The 25,127-nt window shown below is 41.2% G+C and overlaps 3 protein-coding genes across 5 annotated transcripts in view; 1 reads left to right on the top strand and 2 right to left on the bottom strand.

The window, feature by feature from the left end:
• Positions 1–734: 734 nt before the first annotated feature.
• On the bottom strand, positions 735–9,978 carry ddx23 (DEAD (Asp-Glu-Ala-Asp) box polypeptide 23). 2 transcript variants are annotated; one of them, XM_036592458.1, is made up of 17 exons: positions 9,902–9,978; positions 8,807–8,982; positions 8,532–8,651; positions 8,315–8,408; positions 8,158–8,223; positions 7,471–7,609; positions 6,724–6,857; positions 6,420–6,532; positions 5,698–5,841; positions 5,298–5,523; positions 5,023–5,168; positions 4,613–4,790; positions 3,214–3,456; positions 2,844–2,995; positions 2,611–2,719; positions 2,319–2,493; positions 735–1,336 (listed from the first exon to the last, which is right to left on the bottom strand). In XM_036592458.1, the coding sequence occupies exons 2-17, from the start codon at positions 8,980–8,982 to the stop codon at positions 1,113–1,115; spliced, it is 2,439 nt and encodes an 812-aa protein (XP_036448351.1). In that variant the 5' UTR covers positions 9,902–9,978; the 3' UTR covers positions 735–1,112. The 2 variants fall into 2 exon arrangements, with proteins under 2 accessions (XP_036448351.1, XP_036448352.1); XM_036592459.1 differs by having other exon boundaries at positions 8,315–8,405.
• A 171-nt stretch (positions 9,979–10,149) lies between these two features.
• birc7 (baculoviral IAP repeat containing 7) lies at positions 10,150–19,693 on the top strand. 2 transcript variants are annotated; one of them, XM_036592463.1, is made up of 7 exons: positions 10,150–11,129; positions 12,783–12,882; positions 13,308–13,386; positions 13,478–13,523; positions 16,507–16,719; positions 16,917–16,982; positions 19,151–19,693. In XM_036592463.1, the coding sequence occupies exons 1-7, from the start codon at positions 10,568–10,570 to the stop codon at positions 19,351–19,353; spliced, it is 1,269 nt and encodes a 422-aa protein (XP_036448356.1). In that variant the 5' UTR covers positions 10,150–10,567; the 3' UTR covers positions 19,354–19,693. The 2 variants fall into 2 exon arrangements, with proteins under 2 accessions (XP_036448356.1, XP_036448357.1); XM_036592464.1 differs by lacking the exon at positions 16,917–16,982.
• A 3,230-nt stretch (positions 19,694–22,923) lies between these two features.
• Positions 22,924–25,127, bottom strand: part of nkain4 (sodium/potassium transporting ATPase interacting 4) — an 89,003-nt gene continuing 86,799 nt past the window's right edge. The window contains exon 6 of the mRNA XM_036590915.1: positions 22,924–25,127. This exon is cut by the window's right edge and continues 1,951 nt beyond it. The gene's annotated coding sequence lies outside the window, so the exon portion shown is untranslated.

Raw genomic sequence — 25,127 nt, 5'->3', positions numbered from 1 at the left:
TAGAAACAAATGTAATTAAGAACTGGATGATCTTAACAGGTTTAGCTGACTAATGAAACAATGACTCAAACTCTTTCTGTACTTTTACACAGTTTAACACCAGCATTAACAATCAATCAATAAGTGTAACAAAAAAAAACAAACAAAAAACCCTTTTTATTTCAGTCAAATACACAGAGTTCCACTGCCAGTTATTGGTCATGCTCTCTTTGAATAAAGGGGGCATTTACAGATTATAATCCATGATCTAATAGAGGTCTAATGAGAGGATCAGAGCAGGGGTCACCAATCTTATCCACAAAGGGCCGATGTGGCTGCAGGTTTTCACTCCAACCAAACAGAAGCAGATATCATACAACTAATCAACTGACTGAAAAATGAGATCAGGCTACTGCCCTGGTATCCCACAAGGCTGCTGAGGTGTTGCCTTGTCACTACTGTGTTATCCCAGGTGGTTGGCTAAGGTGTTGCTATGGTAACCCAGGTGTGCTAGAATGTATGTGAGCCTGTGTGTAATGTCTATGAGGGGCTGTGAAAGATGTGCACCTAGTTTCGAAGAGATGTTTGCAATGTTTACACAGTCGGAGTTGCTCTCTCTCAAAGTTCTATGAGGTGAAACAAACCAGGACGTGCATCACGTCGGGTGTTGAGTGGGTGTATTAACTCGTATAAAGCTGCAGTACACTGTCATATTTCATCACTACATTTAAGGTGTAATTTTAATTTTTAAGTACGATTTTAATTTTCTCCACATTCCACTCATTCCATTTATTTTGTAATGGGACAAAAAAATGTGTTTTAACGAACGCTGTATGAAAATCATACCTGTGATTGGTTCCAAAAGCATAAGTGCACTATTCCTGTATAAGCTCTACGATCCTGCAAAGTTATGTGGTTCTCAAAAAACTGTGACCTGAGAAAACAGCACTAAAAAGCGTAGAATAATGAAATGAACAGTAAGTTAGCTTCGTTAAGCCAACTTAATTAATAGAATCAGAGGAGATTCCACATCAGCCCTTTGTGGTTAGGACTGGTAGTGATGGTAGCAGTGGGCATACAGAGAGATAGGGATGCCCAAACGAGTGTCCATTGTGACCTGGCTGTGTGAACCCTCAGGCAAAGATGGTCTCTTCTCTCCTCTTCTTGGTGAGGATGGTTCCTGGCTTGTGTTGAGCATCCGGATGGTTGGCGAGCTCTGGTGGGCATGTGGACACAGGGCTCTCCAGGATAGCCTGCTTCAGGTCGTAGAAGACAGATGAGTCTTCTTTGGTCAGGAAGGTCATGGCCACACCACTCTTTCCAGCACGACCCGTTCGGCCAATACGATGGATATAGTCTACCGGCACACAGGGAACACACAAACCACAGTTACTTATGGGATCATTTCATGTCATTTGCATGAATGTTTCACTGTGTAAAGTCAGCCTTAGGCCCAATCCCACTTCACCCCTCGCCCCTACTACTTAACCCTTAGCCCTCTGTTTTGCGCGTTCTTGTCTTTTCTCTGTTAAAAAAATTACGATAACCGTTATATAATCTTACTTTAATGTTGTTTCAGTGTATTTGGTCGTTTTCTTCATAACAAGTATAAAAAATTGCTAATAGCATGCTAATGTCTCGGTAGCTAGCTAGCTAATTTTCCCGTTCCACCTTAAATTAGGAATGTAACTGCTGCACCATTTAAGGTGGAACGGGAAAATTCAAACAAGAATCTGGTGAATATCTGACTTCAGCTTCGTATCACTGAAGAATTAGGGGTGGGTGATAGTAAATAATTGCCCCCCTCTTTGAAGATCATACGATGCCCTAAATGTAACTAAAGCCCAGCAGTGAGGAGCTGAACTTTACCCTCCTCTGCTGTCACTGCAGACTGGCAGGGTTGCCTACAGAGCAGCGCTGGTAGCTGTTAATGAAGTGATGTTTTTTTGGTTTATTTTTTTAATTTGAGGGTCTCATTTTGTAGTGCAAGATTTCAACCACTACCCCTTGTAACTCAGTTCCAAGGGGTTAGGGTGACACTTGAAAACAAGGGGTAGGGGTAAAAAGAAGAAATGGGACTGGTCCTCAATGTCTTATAACTTGAATCACAAATTGTTGGAGATTCAAGAACTGTTTAATCCACCAAACCTGGTAATTCAATCTTTTTAATGACAAACTGAGCCGCAAAGTATAAATGAATGGTTTTGGAATTAATGGATGGTTCATATTTTTTATGAGAAGTAATTTCTCCCCATAATTTCTCTCTTGCAAGCCAAAAGCAGTAAAAGGAAGCCAGGTAAAAGGGTGGTATATAAATAAATACTCCAGCAGCGACTCACCCTCAATGTTCTTGGCCATGTCATAGTTGATGACCATGGAGACGTCCTGGATGTCGATACCTCTACCAGCCACATCAGTGGCCACCAGGATGTCTTTGGCTCCAGCCTTCAGGTTGGACAGAGCGAACTCTCTCTGCTCCTGTCCTTTGCCACCGTGCAGTGTACAGGCATTGTACTGAGGAGGGGAAACAGAAACAGAATGTGTTCAGAAGCATCTAAGCTACTCAATGTGCCTGAAAGTCAAGCTGAAACAGAGACTAACAGCAGCGTCTGATAGTAATTTGGCACTTACGCCCATTTTCTCCAGAGACTTGGCCAACACGTCGCAGCCCTTCTTCTGATTGACGAAGATAATGATGGGTGGCTCAAAACCACGCGAGAGGACTTCCAGAAGTTTCTTCCTGTTTACAGCACACACAGAAAATCACAGATTAACAGGCCTGTTTAAGTTGTAGAAACATCTGATGTTGTATGAAGAAGTCTAAGTGTTCTGAATGCTGCATGTATGAACGTGTGCGTTCTGACCTCTTCTCAGCCTCCGACATGAGGATGACCTTCTGTTCCACTCTCTCATGTGGTTTGCCTGCAGAGCCAATGTAGACCACTGCGGGGCGCCGCAAATAACTTCTGGCCAATCGTTCTACAGCCGGAGGCATAGTGGCTGTGAACATGACCGTCTAAAGAGACAGAATCAGGATAGAAAAACAAGGAGAAAAGCATATTATAAAACTGTAAATGTACCATAAATATGTATCATTGTATTATTAATTCATATTTTCAACACTTTTCAGGGTTTTCGTCAGACTATCTGACCAAGTGAAACTGCATGTCCTGGTTCTATAAATCAGTGTTTTTGAAATGCCATGTTCTGCTTTTGTGTTTAGGCTCTTCTGACCTGTCTGTATTTGTGTTTGCCAGACTCGAAGTTCAGCGTCATTTTTTCTGGATCCTCAGCTTCATCTGTGTCCGGTTTCTGATTGGTCACAGGGATATATTCCAGAATCTTCTGGACGTCGGGTTCGAAACCCATGTCAATCATCCTGTCAGCCTCATCCAGTACCACGTATGTGCACCTGCCGAGCACCAGGTAGCGATTCTCCAACACGTCAATCAAACGACCCGGTGTAGCGATCACTATCTGAAGATGAAGAAGATCAAGAAAAATCCTCAGATCTTGAGCTCCATATGTTGACATACTGTATTTCATGTAATACAAAACACAAATAAATTGAACTTGTTTTGTTTAAATGATTAACCAATTACCGGACAAACGAACAATTATTTGACAAAAGCCATCAGTAAAACCCTTTTTTTAAAGCCAGAATTCCTACATGAATTTGCAGGTTTACCATTCAAGTTGAGGAACGTTCTGAATTATACATGAGGGTGCAATAGGTGCAAGTAGTTCTTCTAGACAGACTTACCGAAAAATGAAGCATACAATAAACAAGTTATATTTGAGACATTCATATAGGGCAGATGACAATAACACAGCTACAGTGACATCATATTAAAAAGCAAATATCCACAAATAATAAGACAGACAACAATTTCGTAGATGATCTCTGAGAGAATGTGACGCACATTGGTTTTTAAAGTAGACACATGTTCAACACATGGTGGATGGTGACGGCTTTGAGCCCTGATCACGATGTTTATGTGTATGCAGAGATGCTAGTTTAGTTCAGGATATTGAACTTTCGGTTCCAATGTTTTATAATTAACTTATAATCAAAGTGTGTGTGTGTAAGTATGCATATGTGTATATATATATATATATATATATATATATATATATATATATATATAAATATAAACACACACACACACACACACACACACGTCTCTATATCATGTATTTAAAAGTGGCTTTAAATGTGGCCAAATCAGGTTTCAGAACCAGAACCATCTGTTTTATTTATAAAAGTGTAAACTGCTGACTAATGACAGTCCGTTATCAAAAAAAGCCAAAATCTGCATCCTTACTAATGTTTAATCACTAAATATATTTGTATGCAGTAGGGTAGAAAACTGAGGGCCAGATTTGAGCAGAGTTTGGTGTTTTACCTGCTCTAGCGCACCAACTAAACCTGGAAATTAACTGCTGGGTTGAATCAGGTGTGTTTGAGCAGGAAAATTACCAAACTGTGCAGGAATCTGACCCTCTGGTACCGGAGTTTCCCACCCCTGGTTTATAGTGATTAAACCCACAAGAAAGCACACGCCACATTTTTTGCCTTTAAAAACAAACAAAAACATGAAATCAGAGGTAAAAAGAAAAAGTAGCCGCTGACCTCGCAACCCATCCTAAGTCTGAAACCTTGGTCCTCTCTAGAGATTCCTCCAATCACAGCCACCGTCCGGATGCCCAGTGGTTTGCCAAACTTGATGGTCTCTTCTTCAATCTGCTGGGCCAACTCACGGGTGGGGGCTAAGATTACTGCATACGGCCCCTGATCGGAGTCCTCAATCCTGACAACAGTAACACAAGTACACTAGCTCTTCATCTGTGCTTTGACATTAATTTTAATGTATTATTAGAAATTTCACCACTTCAGCTTTTTGTTCAACATAAAAAAGCATGAAGATAAAAAAAGTAAAAACAAAAATAAACAGCAATAACAACCATTTTTGGCTTCACTGTCACAGTGTTGACTGAAACACTGAATTCTGAGTTTGAGGATAGAAGTCTTGCTCATCTCACCTGTCAATCTTTGGCAAAGTGGTAATCCAGACCAGTAAGGGAATGAGGAAAGCAGCAGTTTTACCGCTACCAGTCTCGGCCACGCCGATGATGTCACGGTTCTGTAAGCCAATAGGAATGGCCTGTCTCTGGATGGGTGTTGGTTCCTAATGAAACATAAAATCATTAGCCATTTGAAAATAAAGCCTGGGCAGACCAAAACAACACGCAGCATTTATTTCAGGACTAACTGTCGAGCAAAATCAATTAGTCTGTTTATTCAGTATCGAACTGACCTTGTAGCCACACTTGTCGATGACCTCCAAGATGTGAGGGGGCAGGTCAAACTCCTTCCAGTTGCGGATAGGGTTGGGGATTTTGCCTCCCTTGGTGGTGATGCTGTAATCCTCCCGAAAGATTCTCCAGTCCCTGTCTGTCATCTCATCCAGCTTCTTCTGAGACCAGTGCCTGTCGTCCCAGCGCTGCTTGGCCTCCTTCTTGCGCATCTTCTTCAGACGCTGCCTGCACAGAGACACAGGAGAGAGCGGCCACTTTAGAACAGAACCACATACCCTCTCATATTTTACAGCTTCAAATGAGGCCAAGTCAGGTAAATCTTCACTGTGGTTTAAAAGAGGATGGCTTGTTTGTGTATGAGGGAGTGAGAGACAGGGAGACGGAGAGAGAGACACTCACTCTTCCTGCTCTTTTTCCTCCATGGTGCGCCGCTTCTCCATCAGGTCGCCATAAAAACGAGACTGATCTCTCTTCTGCTGTTTGAGGTCAATTCCTGCAATGAAACCACGACCATACAGCTGCACCTGGTGCTTCTCCTTATACCTGAACACAAACACAAAGACTTCAACCACTGGAAGGAAACAGACTCATGATACCAATGCAAAAATAAAACGACTGATTAAATAGATGATTTTTCATCATTCGCCATCTCTTCACTCAAAATTCAGGGTTCTCGTTGTAATAAACGCAGACAGTGAAGCCAAAAATGGTTGTTTTTCTGTTTTTTGGTTTTTGTGTGACTTTTTTTCCAGTTTAGGTGAACTAAAATCTAAAGAGTTATCTAAAACAGAGCATCCAAAAACAAAAAACGTGCACCAAAAATTGCAGAAATAGCCATATATAGGTTTATTCCCCATAGATGTGTTAGGATGTGTAAATTTACCCAGGGGTGTTGTTTTAAATGTAAAACCACTGTTGCTCTCTCTGGATGTCTGAGATGAAAATTTAAAACTAATTTAATCGTTCAACAGCCCTTTCCCAAAACTATAAAACAGACAAATCCAAAATACAAAAGATGAAATTTATGTTCATCTTTTTATCTGTTCAAGGCAGCAAAAATACACAGCAAAATAAAATTTGACTTCACTGTCTCTGTACATCTGCAGGGCACTGACTCTTACAGTGGATTATAGTCGATTGAGGTGTCCTCAGAAGCGTCCCACTCGAACACAAACTTCCTGTCGTTCAGGTGTCGAGTGCGCCGCCGTTTCTTCATTCCACCTAAATAACGCTCCTGAGAATCAAACAGGTTAATGCTTGAGACATGTTGCTATTACTGAAGTACATTTTGGTGAAATACAATCTCGCGTTACTTCTGTATGTTAACATGTTGCATGGTTACATTTTTCAAACTATACTTTGTCCTTTACAGGCATCACTTACAGGTTTTATTTATCTATGTATTTGCTAGCTAAAGATCCTCACTTTGATGGCCTGCAATTCTTTGCTCTTGTCCTTCACTTCCCGTATCTTCTGTCGTTCTTCATCGTCTTCGTTTCCATTGTTTTCTCTCTCCATTCGTTCCCTGCGTTCACGCCGCTCACGCTCTTGAGGATCCTCTGTGCCACACAAAGACAATCACGTCACAAAGGGTCACTTTTGCCACTGAACACGTTGCTTTTTAGACAAAGACTTCTGAACGTTACTACAATAAAGCTGTGGTTCTTTAATTTACTGCTATGCCTTTTACGTTATGTCACAAATGTGTGTTTTGACAAAAGTGATTTTTCAATTTTCTACTTTTGAAAGAGAGATTTTTCAATCAGGAAACTGTTGCCAATTTGTTGCCAAAATGTTTACTGCAATAAGATACAAATAAAATGTTCATTTAAAATAATAATACAGTTTTAAACTAAATCATCTCAAGGAAAAATAGTACAAAGTCATACTTCTTTTGTACTAATTTCTAAACTGTGAACTGCTGTTAAATATGTTTTCAGTACTAATCTAAATCTTTGCTCTCTGCACCGGCGTAAAATATGCTTTAAGGACACAGTGATGGTCATAATGTCCCATTATGTCACCTAGTCCTAATTACCACCGCAATGACTTTAATATACAGACCATGAGTTAATACTTTAAATTTGGACTCATCACTCACATCTTCAAACTAAAAAGCATATTTTTCCGTTATTAAATAATCCATCAATGTTAAGTGACTTTAACTCTCACCTAACATCTTTCTGCCAATGTCCTGGAACACCCTCCTCTTCCTCCTCTCCTCATCGATCTGCCGGCGGCGTTCCTCTGCTAAAACCTCCCTGCGTTTCAGAGCCTCTGCCTCTCGCTCGGCTTTAGACAGGAACTTAGGCTACAGAAAACAAGTATTACGAATACAATGAGTCAATGTGCAAATATATCATCAGTGTTACTGTCGAATGTATACATACACCGTGAGATTCACTCGAAAGAGGCCCTGAACATTCTGTAATAACTCTCTCTAGGACGAAGCAATCTGAACCAAACAACATGTAATGTGCTCCTCAGTATATGGGGCTGCGAACGGGATGCCCCTGTCGGAGCGATGAGGTAGGCGCCGGACAGCCTTCGCAACATTTAACCTCCGTTTGCATGGAGCGCCACGTCGAAATGTGTCTGGCAGAAAACGGAGATCACTTCCAGCATCGCATGTAATGCAATCGATTACACACACGTCAAGGTATGTAGTGCATTTTTTTGGTTCAGATGGCTTCATCCTAATGGGAGTTACAACAGAATATTCGGGGCCTCTTTTGAGTGAATCTCACAATGAACGTAAATTAATGTCATTTATTTGAAAAAAAATCAAGCCGCAATAACCTGGCACATCAAATTAGGAATATTCAATTTTTCTGATCCTTTTATAGGACTTTATCTCACCTTGGCCTCTGCCTCCTCCTCTGCTTTCTTCTTAGCCAGCAGCTCCTCCAGAGACAGGGGCTGCACCTTTAAACAGCAGATTGAAAGAAGAAATGAGAAACACACAGAATGCATTTAACCGAGCCATTTAAAAGCGAAGCAATCTCTGATGGGGTACCTTCTCTTTCTTCTTTTCCTCCTCATCCTCTTCTTCTCTTTTTACATCTTTTTCTCTCTTTATTTTTCCATCCTTTGATCTAGGAGAAGAGCTTCTAGGAAGACAGAACAAATGAGTGGGTCAAAATAATACCACTGCTTCTGTTTCTCAGGCCTGGCATCTATCAGAAAATACCTGTAAAGATTGGCACTCAGGTCACTGAGAAAACAGTGCATACCTGGATCTCTTACTCCGATCTTTGTCCCGTCTGTGGCTGTCCTTGTCTCTGTCTCGGTCCTTACGGCTTCTGTCTCTGTCCTTATCTCGGTCTCTTTCTTTGTCTTTCTGTCGCCGATCTCTGGAGGCAAAAACACAAAAATGGCTTCAACCAAAACACCAGAATTTACACTAAAAATAAATACACTATACATCGTCCTATAATGTACTGGTTTATACATATTTTAACAAATGAACTCTTTATTAGCAGCTCCACACAAAAAAGTGATTAAATACCTGTCTGCAGATTTTGAACGGCTGCGGGAGCGTTTGCGTTCACGGGAGCGATGACGCTTACGTTCTTTCCCTGGAGAACCCTTTCTATCTCTGTCCCGGGAACGTGAGCGGCTCCGCTTTCGCTCCTTACCCCCTGAGCTATCCAGGTCTCTTTTTTCAGAAGAGTCTCCAGCCATCTGTACATACAAGTGGTAAAGAATAAGAAAACACGTACCTCTAATGTAAACAGACATTTGCAGTGTTGTTTATGTTATTTGTGTAATAAGAAGTAGATGTAGCAGAGGTGATGTCATAAAACTATGTTTTCAAAACTACGAACAAATGTGACAGCAGAATAGACGCAGGATGGTTGACTTAATTAATCAATTATTGTATTTTAATAATTGTACAGTCAAAATCATAATTTAAAGAGTGCAACTGTTAAATCGCAAGAGCTGCCATTTTAATTGTGGTCTACATTATAAACAGCTCTGAATGTGATCAAATAACATGCAGCTGGTTAAGAATACGAGTCAAACAATCACAAACTAAGAACCCACTTCCTGTGTACCTGACAAAACAACCACACTGGCACGGCCACACTTCATACAGCATTCAACCCTCAGGCCAGCAAAAGTAGATTATGCTGGTCTTTTAAGGTAATAAAACAACCTTAATTTACAGAAGAGCGAGTTGGGTGTTTCCTCTGAAGCCTGATCAGAGGTCCAGCTCTGTCCTGAACACGGTGCGCAGGATTAAACGCAGCTCCAGATCATTAGATCGGCTAATAACGTTCTGTTATCAGCTGCTGGTGCCGTTCGATAAGCTGAAGCTCAGCTCAGACAGTCGCGAGCTGGTTTAGTTACATATAACAGAACCGAGCCCAGTCAGTAAACCGAGCCCAGTCAGTAAACCGAGCGGCACCGCGGCCTCTGTATTAATGCCGTGCTCAGCCCCGCGAGCGCAGTTCACGCTAGCTACGCTACCACGCAGCGCTCAAACACATAAATGCACGACAGCTTCCGCTCCCCGCCCCACGCTTCACGGGACAGAACCAGGGTCAGTGGGCTCTGAGCTGTTCTGTGGTCTGAAAGCCGGGTTCACTCAGTAACTCACCCTCTTACTGCACAGACGGGGCGCTTACGCAGCCTGCTCGTTTCACCAGGCAGACATATTGTTGGACATCAACATATGACGAACGTCCGGTAGAGGATCATGGGACTTGTAGTTTATCTGTGAAGGACCTCTACGGAAATCTCAAACAAAATCTAAATGTCGAGGATTCCAAATATGAGCAGCGCAAAACACATCATTCTTATTCGGAAAAAACAGTAAATATCACAACTATTGGTAAAGGCCAGAAATGAGCAAATAACTGCGTTATAGCTTATTTAATGAACTGCGGTGACCCCTGGGTCAAACAGCTGCGCTTTCGGGTCAGAATGATAAGAAGCGCAGCTGTTCACTAAATGAATGCTGACTTAGATTATTGACGGTTTGCGTCTTTATTTAAACCTTATTACTGATGACAGGCTTTGGTTTGAGGCCGTTACCTAAACTGTAATCATACTTTCAACCTAAGATGTTATCAAAATATGTAAACAAATAAACAAACATGTAGGTCAGCTTTGCTCCCAGAGGCTGGGCAAGGTTAGCAGGGGCGCGTGCCATTGTGTTTGCTATTGAGTGCTGCTCCGCGCGGGAGGTGGGCTGGACAGCTGTTCTAGAAAGCTGGACGGTCCAGGTTGCTCGCCTCGCCCCTCACAGGCTCTCTTGTGATATATGGCCAGCGGGGGCTTCAAGCCGCACCTGAATGGTCCGTTATGGACCGAGAGCGGGATGAGCGTCACAGAAGAGCAACATGGCGGCGACCACCGCAGCGGAGCCCCGAGGCCGGGGATGCTCAGCGAGGAAGAGCGACTTCGCACTTTCCGCCACTGGCCAAGAGACGCGCCGGTCACCCCGGCAGACCTCGCCCGGGCTGGCTTCTACTTTCTGGGCCATGAGGACTCGGTACAGTGCTTCTGCTGCGACGGGGTCCTGCGGTGCTGGGTCCGCGGGGACGAACCGCTGGACGAGCACAAACGGCACTTCCCAGCATGCCACTTCGTTCTGGGGAGAAATGTAGGAAACATCCCGCGACCACCAGGATCCCCGGACTCGGTGGACGGACAGCTGCTGAGCCAGCTCCAGAGGATGGGAGTGGATGAGCAGATAGCCGGCGGACAGGCCGTTTACCCGGAGATGGAGTCCGAGGACACCCGGCTGACCACTTTCCACAACTGGCCAACGGGCGCTTCGGTGCAGCCGGACACTTTAGCGCGGGCAGGATTCTTTTACACAGGTCTGTCAGCCTGGTGCTGTGATAATGACGTGTGACATATTGTGAGATTAATATTCGAACAAGAACATTAAGGGCGCCTGGGTTTGGGTTTCGTTTAGTGATTTGTCCGTCCTTTCGGTTCGGTACAGTAAAGTAATGATTCATTAATGAAACGCTCCGTGAGTCGTTTTGTTTTCCAGCGAATCGGTCGAACCGGTTCACCAGTATGAATGGAATGTTTTTAGCAGCTTCGTAAGGGTTAGACACGCGACAAAATCGAAAAATCGAATCATCGCGTTGTTTTCACAATATAACCTCATTAAATCATGACATATAAAACTGCACACATTGAGGTTTTGTGCATTTCGAGCCTGACTCCCATCAGTGAGCAGCTTAGATCACTGACGAATCGACGCTTTGGAGGAGATTATCAGCGATTCGTTGAATCTGAAGTTCGATTCAGTGATTACTTCGGTTCGAAAGAATCGGTTCTGTGAGTGGAATGAAGCTCCCATCACTAAAGGCAGTGAAACTTTGAGCAGTGGGGCGAGTTCCCCTTTGTGTGCGTTATCACATGGTAATGTGAGCAGAATGCACGAGACCTCGCGAGCTCTACCTCCACTCTGGGGACCTTTTCCAGCCTGGAAAACAAGCTGTGTCTCTCATGGTTCTATTCATGGTGAGAAAAGGAAAGAATCTCACTTTAGACTAAAACTGATAAATGCAGGCTTAGTACTGTTCATACTAACGCGGGAAAATCCCGCTTTACAATATAACTGTGTTAAATGTAGCAATAGTGCTGTTCACTGTGCCAAATGGGAGCCTACTCTGCTAGATAAACCAGCACAGACCAGCAAAACCAGCATATGCTGTGTTTTGTATGCTGGTATATTTGTCAGTCAGCATGACCATGGTGGGTGACCAGCTAAACCAGCACCAAACCAGTATAGATTTGCATGGAATTCGTGCTGGTCTATTCTGTTTTTCCAGTGGGACAGTGCTAAACATATTTAAAAATGAGTAGGAAAAAAATCACACTTCACACTGTAACTGTGACAAATGTTAAATACTATGAAACAGCAAGAAATCGCCAGGAAAGAAATGCCAGTACCAAACAGAAATATTATAGTATGTAGAGCAGAGGTGGGTAACTGATGGCCAGCGTCCAGCACAGGTAGCTGACTTCCTTGCTCAAACACTCCTGCTGAGCCTGACAATTAACTGATGATTAAGTGTGTTTGAGCCGGAAAATCACCAAACTGTGCTGGAATCCTGCTCTATAGGAGAGAAGTGTCCATCCCTGCTCCAGTAAATACACAACAGAGAAATAAGGCAACAGGGGACACATTAAGAAATAAGTGTTCTTTCTAAATGAGCTAATACTGTATAGGAAGGATAACAAATACAGTAGGTCAGGTGTGAATCTTTAAGAAAAATAGCATGTGTCAATATCATCTGATGTCCCTTTAATCATGAATCCACCCAACAAAGGCTTTATACACTGTATCAAAATCATCATTGAAACAGGTCAATATTAGAAAAAAATCATGACCAAAGCAAAACGTTCCATCAGTTTGAAACTGCTAGGTTCTCCTGATATTTCTGCACTGTTCAGTAGGTTGTTGCTCTCAGATTGGCAGCTACATATTCCATATTATTGATTATTTGTTTCAGGTCATGGTGACAATGTGAAGTGTTTCTTCTGTGATGGTGGTTTGAGGAACTGGGAGCCTGGAGACGATCCATGGCAGGAACATGCTAAGTGGTTTCCACGGTAAGATGCTCATTCTTTCTTGTGTCATATCGATTTGTCTTTATAACTGAGAAACGTTTTAGATTTTAATTTTAGATTATATCAGGGAGGAGTAACTGATTCTAGCATAATTTAAACCTTTAAATCATCAGAGCCTGTATGTTAGCCTGGACTTCGTAATGTACATATTAGTCCCATAGTAGTTACAAAATAATTTATCTATACTAAAACATCATTGTGTATCAGCAGACTGACTGCAAGAACAGGGAACAGAGGTCAGGGGTTCAAATGTTCTGACTTCTTAAAGTTAAAAAAGACCAAAAACAGTGTATAACGCAATTCATACAGAGAAGATTTTGGTACTGTTCTAAAAACGTGTTTTATATATAAATGTTCAGAGCTTTGCACTCATTTCTTTTTTCTTCTGTTGGTTTTTGCCACTTCAGATGTGAGTATCTGCTTCAGTCCCGAGGGCAGGAGTATGTGAACAACATTCAGCAGTCGTACTTCAACATGTCAGAGACGGTAGTGTAAACTTATTCTGCTGCTCAGCTACTTGTACTGAGATGTAAGTCAGTCATCTTTGAGGATAATCATGTATGTGTCTGTTTCACAGGGTGGATCTGAGACTTCAGCTGCTGCAGATATAACCTCAGGCCACGGTAAGTGAATCCATGTCCTGTGATAAAGAATGAAGCCAGTAAAAATAAGAAAAGAAGAACTAAAAACAGGACAGTAGATTCTGGCTTCCTCAAAGCAGTGCAGTGTGACAGTCATCTTAACTGTCAGAGACAGTGTCGCTCTACCGTTTCATCATGATCACAACACTTTTGTTGGTTTTGGCAAACTGAGATCAGAACATATGACTCTGTGTCAAGGGTGGGAAACTGAGGGCAGCACAGTCTGATGATTTCCCTGCTTGTACACACCAAATAACCCTGGTAATCAAACTATCCTGAGTGTAAACAGGAGCAGACAAATCACCAAATTGTGCAGGAAAATCGGCCTCCAGGACGGGAGTTTCTCTTCCCTGCCTTACGTGATGCAGAAGACACGACCAGCATTACGTAGTTCTTACATTCAGCAGATGAGGAAGTCGTGTTTGTGTCTGGTTAATCTTCACAGAAATCTATTTTAAACATTTACAGATTCTGCGATATTAAAATGAAATAAGCAGTGATTTGGTGGCCGATGCAGACACGCACAGGTTCATGTTAATGGTTTATTTCATCGTGTGCTTTTATCATGTTCTGTTTCTCACACTTCCAAATGAAAACCTGCTGCATTATGGTCTAGGAAAGAGAGAGTCTGTAGCACAACCGACATTACAAAATGTTCTTCGGCACGTTGCGCGCAATAATGTATTTCCACCAGAGATATCCTCAAATCTTACATAGTGTACCTTTAAACACGATACCCTGTACCATGTAAGTTGACTCAGAATCTTTGTTAAAGAAAAGAACATATGATAGAACATTGTAATAGTAGAACATTGTAATAGTAGTATTAGTTAATCTTCCTCTTTAATTTGGCCACAAAAGTGCAGTCAGTCTAATGAGTAAGAGTGCAGCTGCGAATGTCACACGACTTTACCGTCTGAGAGTTTGAGGCCATTTGGAACAGTTCGTCTCACCTGATGAATGAGAGCTAAGACGTGTTTTTACTCATGTTCATCCCGAGAACAAAGTCGTTCAAATCTGTAGGTTTTCCAGTAAAGCAGCTGACCGAATCATGTGCGCAGTGTTATAAACAGTGAATAGGTTTATATCTCCATCAGACTGCAGGGCTTCACTTCAGCACCAGCAGCTAATCATACAGACTATTTATGAAGCCTCTACAGAACAGCAGTGTGTAGTTAAAGCTCTGAAATGAATCAACACGGACATGTAAGAGAACAAGAGGGAACAAAATGTATTTATTTCCATTGGAAAGGATGGATTTATTCACCGAGCTTTAACGAAGAACAAGGAATGTTTTTTGCGTTACCTGCTGTGCATTACAGTGTGGATGAGAAGTAAGGAGCTACATTAGCTGCAAAATGTTTTTTTTTAACTTAAAAAAACTTTAGAACTTTTTTATATAGTTAAGAAACAGGAATAGGTTAGTGGTAACAAGTTATATGGAAAGTTACCACTCCAGCTTTTCAGTTAGCACTGGGTGAATTACCTCAGACAGTCGTGTGAACGAGTGAGGAGAGAGAAGAAGCCTGTAGGTGTTAGAGAGAGAGAGAGAGAGAGAGAGAGAGAGAGAGAGAGAGAGAGAGAAATAATTATATTGACTTAGGCTTCATGACAAGTGACAAGTGTTGTGACAAGTGTCCACAATGTCTCTCTCTCTCTCTCTCTCTCTCTCTCTCTCTCTCTCTCTCTCTCTCTGTCTCTGTCTCTCTCTCTCTCTCTCTTTCTCTCTCTCTCTCTCTTTCTCTCTCTCTCTATCTCTGTCTCTCTCTCTCTTTTTTTCTCTCTTTCTCTCTCTCTCTCTCTCTCTCTCTCACTTTCTCTCTCCTTCCTGAACCAGAAGAGCTGTAAGGAATGAAGGGATGAATATAATATAAACCTATGCACTACACCAGTCATTTGAAAATGTTGTTTTTGACCTTTGTCCTTTAGTCTTTGGACATTTGGATTTATTGTCCCTGAAAAAGTTGCTAAATAATACAATGCTTGATAATATTGTAATTCAGGCTTGAGCTCTGTATTATATTTTCATAATTTCACAACTCATCTGATTCATCAGGCACTAAAGCAGAACAGAAAACGCTGAGAATTTCCTCAGATTTCCTCAGATGGTATATTGTGCTGTGGGAAACTCCCCCAGCATATTATTTACTTTGAATGCTGCAGCTTTACAGTTCATTTAGCTGAACTTTTCTGTTTCCTAAATCTGAATATGACTGGATCAACCTGGTAGCCAGTTAGTAATCGCTTGCACTGTTTGTTAATGAAAGCTGTGTTCTTGTTTTGGGCCTTTTACTTCATATACACAAAATTTGTGACCAATTTGTGACTATAAACCTGTGTTTTCTTTCCTACACAAAGCAAAATAAAACAATACCATGTAAATTGACTCTTAATCTAAAGAAAAGAACATATGATAGAACATTGTAATAGTAGTATATTGTAGGAGTAGTATTAGTATGTTGTCCTCTTTAATTCGGGAACGAAACTGCAGTCAGTCTAGTAAGTAGGAGTTCAGCTGCAAGGATTTGTGGCCATTTCACCTGAGGCCATTTGGAGCGACCCGGTTCACCTGATGAATGAGAGCTAAGACGTGTTTTTACTCGTGTTTTTTGTAAACATGAAGTCGACAAAATCAATAACTTTTTTAAACTGCCAATAAGTTTTTACTGTCACTGTTACTGTGTTAACTTGATTAACACAGGTCTAGTATTTGTCTTGGTCCATTCAACATGATATACTGACACAAAGTAAAGGACTAAACTGACGTTTAATAAATAAATAAACATAAATGGAATTACAAGCTTTTCTTAATGGCAATGATTTGTATGTTATCAGTGAATTATTGTGGTCTGTGTATCATTATGAATGTATTTATGAGGCCATACACACACACACACACACACACACACACACACACACACACACCCACCCCTTCACGCCCCCTGTGTGCTCTCCCCGCTGGTAGAGGTGCTGAGTGGACAGAGTGCAGTGGCGACGGCCATGTTGTCCCCTGTGGTGCAGTCAGTGCTGCAGATGGGTTTTCGGCAGGAGCTGGTGGAGAGTCTGGTCCAGTCGCGCTACCTGCTCACTGGCCACCACTACACCTCCGTCTCCGACCTGGTGGCGGACATCCTGCAGGCCGAGGAGGAGGAGAGGCAGGGCAGCGAGTCCAGACCAGGTGCGCAGCGCCATCTGCTTTTCTAGATGAGCAAAAAAATAGACTTATAAAACTAGCGCACCTGGGATTCTCCTGTAGATGTGGCACTAGGACACTTTATCAGATAAACGCAGTCAGACAGTGAAAGAATATGCAGGTGCAGAGTGGTACGTCCCTCTCCCCCCCCCTCTAACATGTGGATGGTTTGTTCCCTCCAGAGCCTGTGGTGAGGCAGGGCAGTAGTGCTGGTGAAGTGAGGACTCAGGCCTCAGTCGGGGAGAAAGGTTCAAGTTAACATGTTTCACTGCTTTCATTGTGTGTTTGTGTGTGTATGTGTTTGTAAACAGGGCTGTCACTACTGCTTAATTAAACTCAGTTTCAAAAATCGCTCAAATTTACCAAAAATTACTATGCGTGATGCAGTGATTAGTTGTCAGTTCACATGATATATACTCTTTCTTTTTTTCTGTTTAAGGCCTTCCTCTTTTATCACTTTGAATGACTGTACATGGTTTTGTTCAATGTCCAGTCCCTGGTAAAGCCATAGCCCTCTTCAGAAGTCCAAGACAGTAAAAGTGGCCTCCCCCTTTACCCAGCGTGATGCTAGCCATAAGAAAATTGGCAACTAATGTTCTCCTCCAAGCGTGTTGAGTTGTACAGTGACGTTGCCTGGGTGGCTGGCCTCCAGTGTCTCAGAGGAAGCTGGAAGTTTCACCCTTATAGCTCAGTAATATAGTGAGAAAAACAGTCAGATTACAGGGTGTTATAGAGGTAGAACATGGTCCTTATGGTAAAACATGGTTCTTAAGGTCCAGTTATGTACCTTACCCACTTAAACGCATAAGGTCTGGTACTGGACCCAAAAAAGATAAAGACCCTTTAAATCTGCCACCTGAGGAGTTCGGTTCTGTGCACAGTAGAATCTGAGATTTCTGTGTTCTCCCTTGTTTTCCCTTGTTTTCTGTCACAATATAAAATATGCACAAGGCTTCCTTTCTTATTGGATGCAGTGTAGATTTTTCCAGGCAGGTGAGCGAATTCAGAGCAGACTTTGGCTCAGTTTGCACTTAGTATTGATTTGTTTAATGAGATTAACAATAAAGCGCTTTGACTTATATTCATATTCATGTAGTTTCTTGTTCAGATTGATCATTTGTGACATAAACTAGATAGAAATTTCAGAACTTTCGACTTTGTTAGATCACATTCTTTACATATCAGATAAATGCAACAAACAGCTTTAAGGAATCACATTATTAACAGGATAGAGAAGAGAAAAATGGCAGAAGTAGCTACTTTTTTGAATCAGCCTTAAAGGGTTTAAAGGTGCTCTGCATTCACTTTCCCTCGAGAAGGATTACATATTTGTATCAGTTCTTATTTTAACTTTATTAAATAGAAAATTTAAATGAAAAGCCTGTAATTAAGAGCGTATGGAGTCAGGGCTACTAAAATCATTGCAGTGGACTAAGATATAAGCAGGGCCTATCCAGTCCTCTAGAATGGGTGCTTTTCCCCATAAAAGTGAACCTTTTAATTACAAGCTAATGGTGTCCTGTGTAGGTCAGGCTTTAACATGATGCTACTATTACATTATTAACCACAGCGGTTAGCAGGTCTGCTTACCCCCCTAGCCATTCTACAGATATTTTCAGTGAACTATAGTCATTTTTACTTACATTACACTGAGTGTCTTTCAGTGACTTTCACAAAGAAAAATCATAGGACTGTTATTATCGTCTGTGAATAGTTCTGCCATATTCAGCTGGATTCTAATTCTTCACTAAATGAGTCTGTAAAACTGCAGCTTACAAAATAGGAAATGTGTTACTTGAATAAATGCTACGCACAGATTTTGACATTTTGTCGCTACAGAAACAAAATCCAGTCAGGATTCCTGTGAACTCATCCACTGAAGGGAAAAACTGAAATATGGCATTTTTATACAAATTTTGATGCACATTTCTATATATTTACTGAGTTTGACATATTGAGGAAAAAGGAAACAACATATGTGCCATAATGTTTGAACAGGCCACATTTTATGCTTTGTTCTTTCCAGTGTGGTAAATTGTGTTTTTTCGTAAAAGATGCTTTTTTCCATTCAAAAAAACGTGTAATTTAAGCAGGGATGGCCAAACCTTTGCATACGACTGTACATTTCAGCAGAAATCCTTTATTGCTGCATCCCTATAGATTATTAATATGAGCAGTAGTGACAGCCCTTTTCACAGTTATTCTCTTACCTGAAACTGTTCTACTTTACATTCACAGCAGCCTCAGAGGTGAGAACACTGTGTGTTCTGCTGTCACAGACATGAAGTTTCTTTCTCCTGTATAGTCCATCCTGAACTGAGCTGTTACAGGACTGGAGAAAAGCGTTTCAGCAAGTTCACAGTTTCAGTTGTGTCTCTGCGCAGCATCCTCACATGGCTGTGTGTGTGTTTTACAGTGCTGGGGAACCTGAGTGCGGAGGAGCAGTTGAGGCAGCTTCAGGAGGAACGCACCTGTAAGGTGTGTATGGACAAGCTGGTTTCCATGGTGTTCATTCCCTGCGGTCACCTGGTGGTCTGTACAGACTGTGCAGCCAGCCTTCGGCACTGCCCCATCTGCAGAGCGGTCATTCGGGGCAGCGTTCGCGCCTTCATGTCCTAAGACCTGCATAAACGCCCTCCTACACACGTTTACACCCCTGACAGACAGCTTTGACAAAAACTATGAAACACAGTTCAGCTCACAGTTAGCTGGTCACTGGAAGGAGATTAATGGCATTTTTCCACTGGGCAGTGCGGGACAGCACGGTACGGCTAGAAATCCTGCCAAAAAAAGAGCTTAGACCAGCTGTGTTATACTAGTCTAGTGCTAGTTTAGCTGGTTACCCAGCACGATCATGCAGGTTGACCAGAACACCAGCATCCAAAACACATGTCTTGTTTTTGGTGGTGATCAGTCTGTATTACAGCTTTCATTGATGCTGAACAACATTCCAGCATGCTAATTTTCCTAGCTGGGCTTTCCATACTCAGCTGAGTACCTGTGTCCGTTTCCCACCACGTAACAGAACCTTGAGAGTCGCCAGGGTTCTCTTCAGCTTGTGTGGTCAAATGATTTCTCACGTGGATCTAACCTTAACAGTAAACACAAACAGCAGCAGCAACGATGGAGCAGCTTCACGTTCTGATTGACGTTTTACTCTGGATTTGGTTTCATGTGTGAGACAGTGATTCAGAATAGCTGTCGTCTGACTCCAGTGGCACCACTCGATGATTATGTTTGACCAATCAATTACTAACTCCACCCACACATTCTGGCTCGGCTTGCTTGGTACTCGAGGAAGAGGGGTAACCAAACTCAGCATGGCTACTCATATACAGTGCAGGTCACATGGCAGTGGAAATGACAACAACATGCATGATGACGGATTTGTAACCGTGCCGCACAGAACCGCACTGCTCAGTGGAAAACAGCACTTTGCTGAATTTAACAGAAGCTTCTACTTGAGAAACATTAATTACAGAATAACATTCAGTGGAGCAGCAGTTACTAACCCTTTAAACCCTAAGCGTCTGTATGTGGAGCTCCTCTTTAAGAACTACATCATTTATATATTAGTTTCAGAGCAGTTACTCTGTGTTACACTGCCTTGTTTGGAATCACTTTCCATAACAACTTTTGTTTTATATGCAATTATATCTAAAACAATGTGGATTTAATTATTACAAACTATTCCCCAAATTCAAGCTATAGATATAGTTATTGATAAATACTATACTGTAATTATCCATTTACATTATTTTTTTGTAAGTTCTTTGTTTTTCTCTGCCATGAGATTTCATCTCCTCTTTTGGAAAGTGATGAATTCTGGATACTCATTTTATTAGCACTTCTTTCTTGATGCTGCACAGCCTCCTCAGTCATTTTAGAGCCCTACACAGCTCTGTTCTTCATTCTGGACTCATCTATTTCTTCAGTTTTGTTTCAAGTTTCCTGCTAATTATTTGATAATTGTGAAGTTGTAGAGGAGAAGCGTGTTAGAATGATTTTATACGACTGTCTGCAGCCAAAGTGGTTTTATAGTAATGAAAACAGTGATTCCAAACTTTTGAGAGGCACAGTATGTCTGTTAGACGAATAACAGGTTAGTGCCTGGAGTTTAAGGGTTAATAGCTCCCGCATAGGAACCACTCGCTTAAACAGAACATAGCAGCCAGATTTCTGAAGACGAACAGTTCATCTATACTGATGATATTAACAATGACATTCAGTTTAAACTGAGCTGAATGTGACACAGCTTGAATCCCGTTTCTTTGTGGTGGGAAAGTTTGATTTTCACACTAGATTAACAGAAACTCTTCTGGAAAGCTGTTCCAAATGCTGTTCAACTAGAAGCTTAGCTATTTTTCTCAACACCATCAAAAACAAAGACACAGATTTCAGGACTGAGGTTCGAAAAATGCCATCAATGAAATTTCTTTTGCAGCTGTGGAGATGAGTTTTCAAGTTTTTTCTAGTTCAGCTGTAAAATATTGAAGCTTTGGCTCAGAGCTGTGAACTTAATGCTTTAAGTACATCTGTTTTGAATTATGAGTTACAGAATTAAACAAAAAATACAAAGGAAAACATGAGAAATGTTTGAGAAAGTAAAACAGGTTGTGATGCTTTAATATTAAAGGAAGTGCTCTTGTTAAAATAAGCTATTTTCATAAACTAAAGTTTTGAATGAAGCCGCTGTGCCTGTGTCTTTTTTCCCTGCTCACCAAAGACCTGACAGAGTGAAACCTGAACATTCCAGACCCTGCAGAGAAAACCTCAACCGCAGATTAAACCAGTCCTCGCCGTGTTCACTACCGCCCCAAATTTTGTCCTGTCGCTGCTTCACACATAAATATGTGCTTTCACAGTTACTGTCAGCGTGTTTGTCTTACACACCATGTGCCATGCTGACTGTGTATGTGATATAATTGATAATCCTGATTGTTTTAAAGAATATTGAATATGATTTTATAGCAAGAGTAGACTTTGAAGACGATCCAGACTTTTTTTGTGAAAAAAAAAATCTATTAATAATTTTTAAATAAAAAACAACAGAACAGAACAGAACAGGCACACAGATGCACAAATAAGCGAAACAAATTCAGACTAATTAAGGTCCTCTTTCATGACTAAGTCAGTCGGCGCAGACTGAGCACAGCATCAGCCTTTGCTCGACTCAGTCTGGCAGCGACTCGCTCTCGTACCAAAACATCCATAAAACAGCAGGAATGTAGATCTTAAGTGCAAACTCAGTTCTGCTCTTCGCTGCTCTCAAAAAGCCACTATTATTATTTTCTTTTGACAGTTTCAGTTTAAGTACTGAATCATCTCTGAGCAGAAACAAGCCTGGATTTAAAGATCTACTTCTAAAGGAAAGAAAGCAGAGAAGCTGTTGTTTCCCAGAGGTGTTTCACTGGGTCACTGCCAGAAAACACAAAAAAGTGTCCTGAGAACATTTAGAGAGCGTTTAGAACAAAGTTATTGGTGAAAAGCTTCATGTGGGGTGCACCGTGAGGGATATATAAAATCTGTGCACGTTTATCAGCTGATGAGCAAAACTGAATATACTCCTCCAGATTAAACCCCAATTCAGATGGTTCATGGCTGCGGCTCCGCAATCCAGATTTTTTTAAAGATATCATGCAGGTCTAGTTCATTCTCTGTGCTACTGGATTTTCTACCAAAATAAACACTTTATTTCACTTCTTTTCCTGAGTATTTAACTGTAGAAATGGTGCTAATTTTACAGAGTTTCGTAACATCATTTCATTATAAAACATTGAAAACTCTTTGAGAATGTAAAAATGGCTGCATGTCTGTTTCTGAGAAGTACTCATCATCACCACTTTCTTTTTTGTTTCTCGCTGTATATCAGGAATAGAATTCACAAAAAAAAACAAAAAACAAAACAAAGTGCAAATACTTCCAAATCGATTGTGTGCACTGCTGTGAAATCGAGCATTTTAGCCCACAACAACCTTAAAAAGGCCTTAATATCCTGGCAGGACTGAAGCAGGGACCTATTTCTGACCATAGCTGCTTATATGGTGTGTGTGTGCGTGTGTGTGTGTGTGTGTGTGTGCGTGTGTGTGTGTGTGTGTGTATGGAGTACGGACACATGGGACAACTTTTCCAGGTCAGCGACTGTCTAGTTTGTGAATAATCCCAAACACAAATGCAGCAACAGGAACATCTGATGAAAAGTACACATTATTTTATTAACAAATGTCTATTTACAGTCTGGACATCAAACACATGAGGACAGATAAGATCACATCATCAGCACAGCAGCAACAGGGAACTCTGGAGAATGAACAGCACATTGGAGAGATACAAAAAAAACAAGCCCAATGGTAACAAAGAACTCAAACTCATCTGTAAAAAAGAGAAACAAAAGGAGGGGCAACAGGAGAGAGAGAGAGAGAGCGAGACAGAGAGAGAGAGCGAGAGAGAGAGACGGGGGGGAGCGAGAGAGAAGGGGAGAGAGATGGAGAAAGAAGGGGGGAGAGAGAGAGAGAGAGAGAGAGAGGAAAGGATATTCATTTACATCAATCATGCACAGGCACTCAGCAACAGACTGGACAGTCACATGTTCACAGCTGGCCTAAAGACGACACCCCAAACACGTTTACTGTAGAATTACAAACGAACACAAGTTTCATCTGAATGTAGTAAAAAGTCAATCACCCTGGTCCTGTGTTGCCAGATTCAGCTCAAACACCTTGTTAGTCGTACAGAAGCACATTAAACACTAGAGGGCGCTACAGTATCACACTCACAGTGACAACCTTGTGGGGAACTGAACTGTGCTGTATTCTTTGTAATAGCTGTGAATGTCGCTCATCTCTGAAAACGATGTGATAGTTTTCAGGTTGTGAGAATCAAGTTTACAGTTTGGACTGAAGACCCCCAACCTGGTCTCATATACAAAAGTTTGGGTCATGCTGGTCAAACTGCACATCAAGGGTTCCATTACAAACTCATTACAGCCCATTTTCAGGAGTTTTTGTTTTTTTATTTATGACATACAGTGTTGGACGTTAAATTTTACCCAACAAAGAAAGATTTATTCTGCATTCTGATTAATATTACCTTTATTACAGAAATATGAATGTGTTTTCTATTCTATTTTGTTGTTATTCTTTTCAAAAACTTGTTATTTCTAATATTGTCACAAATAGATATACAGCATTTTGGAAACTCCTCATGTTTTGATTTTCTAAGCAAACACACTTAACAAAGAACACAGTTCTGCACAATTTAATGCACAGTCACTGTTTATTTGCTGAATTTAACAAAAAAAAATCATAACGTCTGTGCAAAAGTTATGGCGCATTTTATGTTTATATTTTTCAAATATGTAAAACTTAAATAAATAGAAACTATGTGCTAAAATTAGCAGAAAAATGCCATATTTTAGTTCTCTGTATGGACGTGTTCTTCTTTTCACTTAGAAAATCAACAAAACATGTAATTTCATGTTCACACTTTTGCATCTGACTGTAAACTATAATGTGGAAATAACAACAATAAAAAATCACTCCAAACTACTCCTCATTATAAAGCAGCACAACAAGCTGTACATAACAAAAAAACTAACATTTAATCGAGTGATGCAGTTGTGCTTCAGCTCATTTTGTCCAGTCCGGCCCCAGCAGCTCTTTTCTGAATGAATACAGTAGTTTTACATCTACAGTGAAAGACTGACAGCAACTCAGCACTTGACGTGTTTTATAATCTAAACACTAATAAAACGCAGTCAGAGCTGCAGACAGACTGAGCGTCTCCCACAATGTGGGGTTATTTAAACTTTCACAGAGGGATTAATTAATTACGGTGGATTCCAGCCCCTCCCAGCACGCGCACAAACTATTTAACACTCTTCTCTTTGATCTCAATGTTCATTAATTAAAAACACTGCGCTTTGAAATATTGATCATTTAAAAAAAAGAACACTCAACATTACAGCCTCGTTAAAATACTTGCATATTCGCAAATTCCTAATCATGTTAAATACTGATAAAACCTTAATTACAAATATCACAGCACTTTGGACTTAAAGAGACTCAGACTTAGGACTGAAGACTAGATGACGTCACTCAGATTAGAGAAGGAAAAGCTTCAGAACGATCACTCCTCCTCTGAGATCTGGTCACAGGTCTCTGAGAAACGCTGCTTCCATCCCAGAACTTCTCTATTTTTTCTCTTCTGTTCTATTTTTGGCTGCAGTCGTCCAGGCTGGCTTGCTTTGTTTGTGGAACGAACCGACTCCCCGTCCACTTTCCTGCTCAGCTGGTGTCTCTGCGCAGATCCTGTTCAGCTGTAAACTCCTACAACTAGAACTCAGCCAAACCTCCACATCTGAGCCGGAGCCACTAACAATGAACCCAGCAGAG

The sequence above is a fragment of the Colossoma macropomum genome, unplaced genomic scaffold (genome assembly GCF_904425465.1).
Source record: "Colossoma macropomum unplaced genomic scaffold, Colossoma_macropomum, whole genome shotgun sequence".
Lineage (NCBI taxonomy): Eukaryota > Metazoa > Chordata > Actinopteri > Characiformes > Serrasalmidae > Colossoma > Colossoma macropomum.
This window is presented reverse-complemented; position numbering and strand designations above follow the sequence as displayed.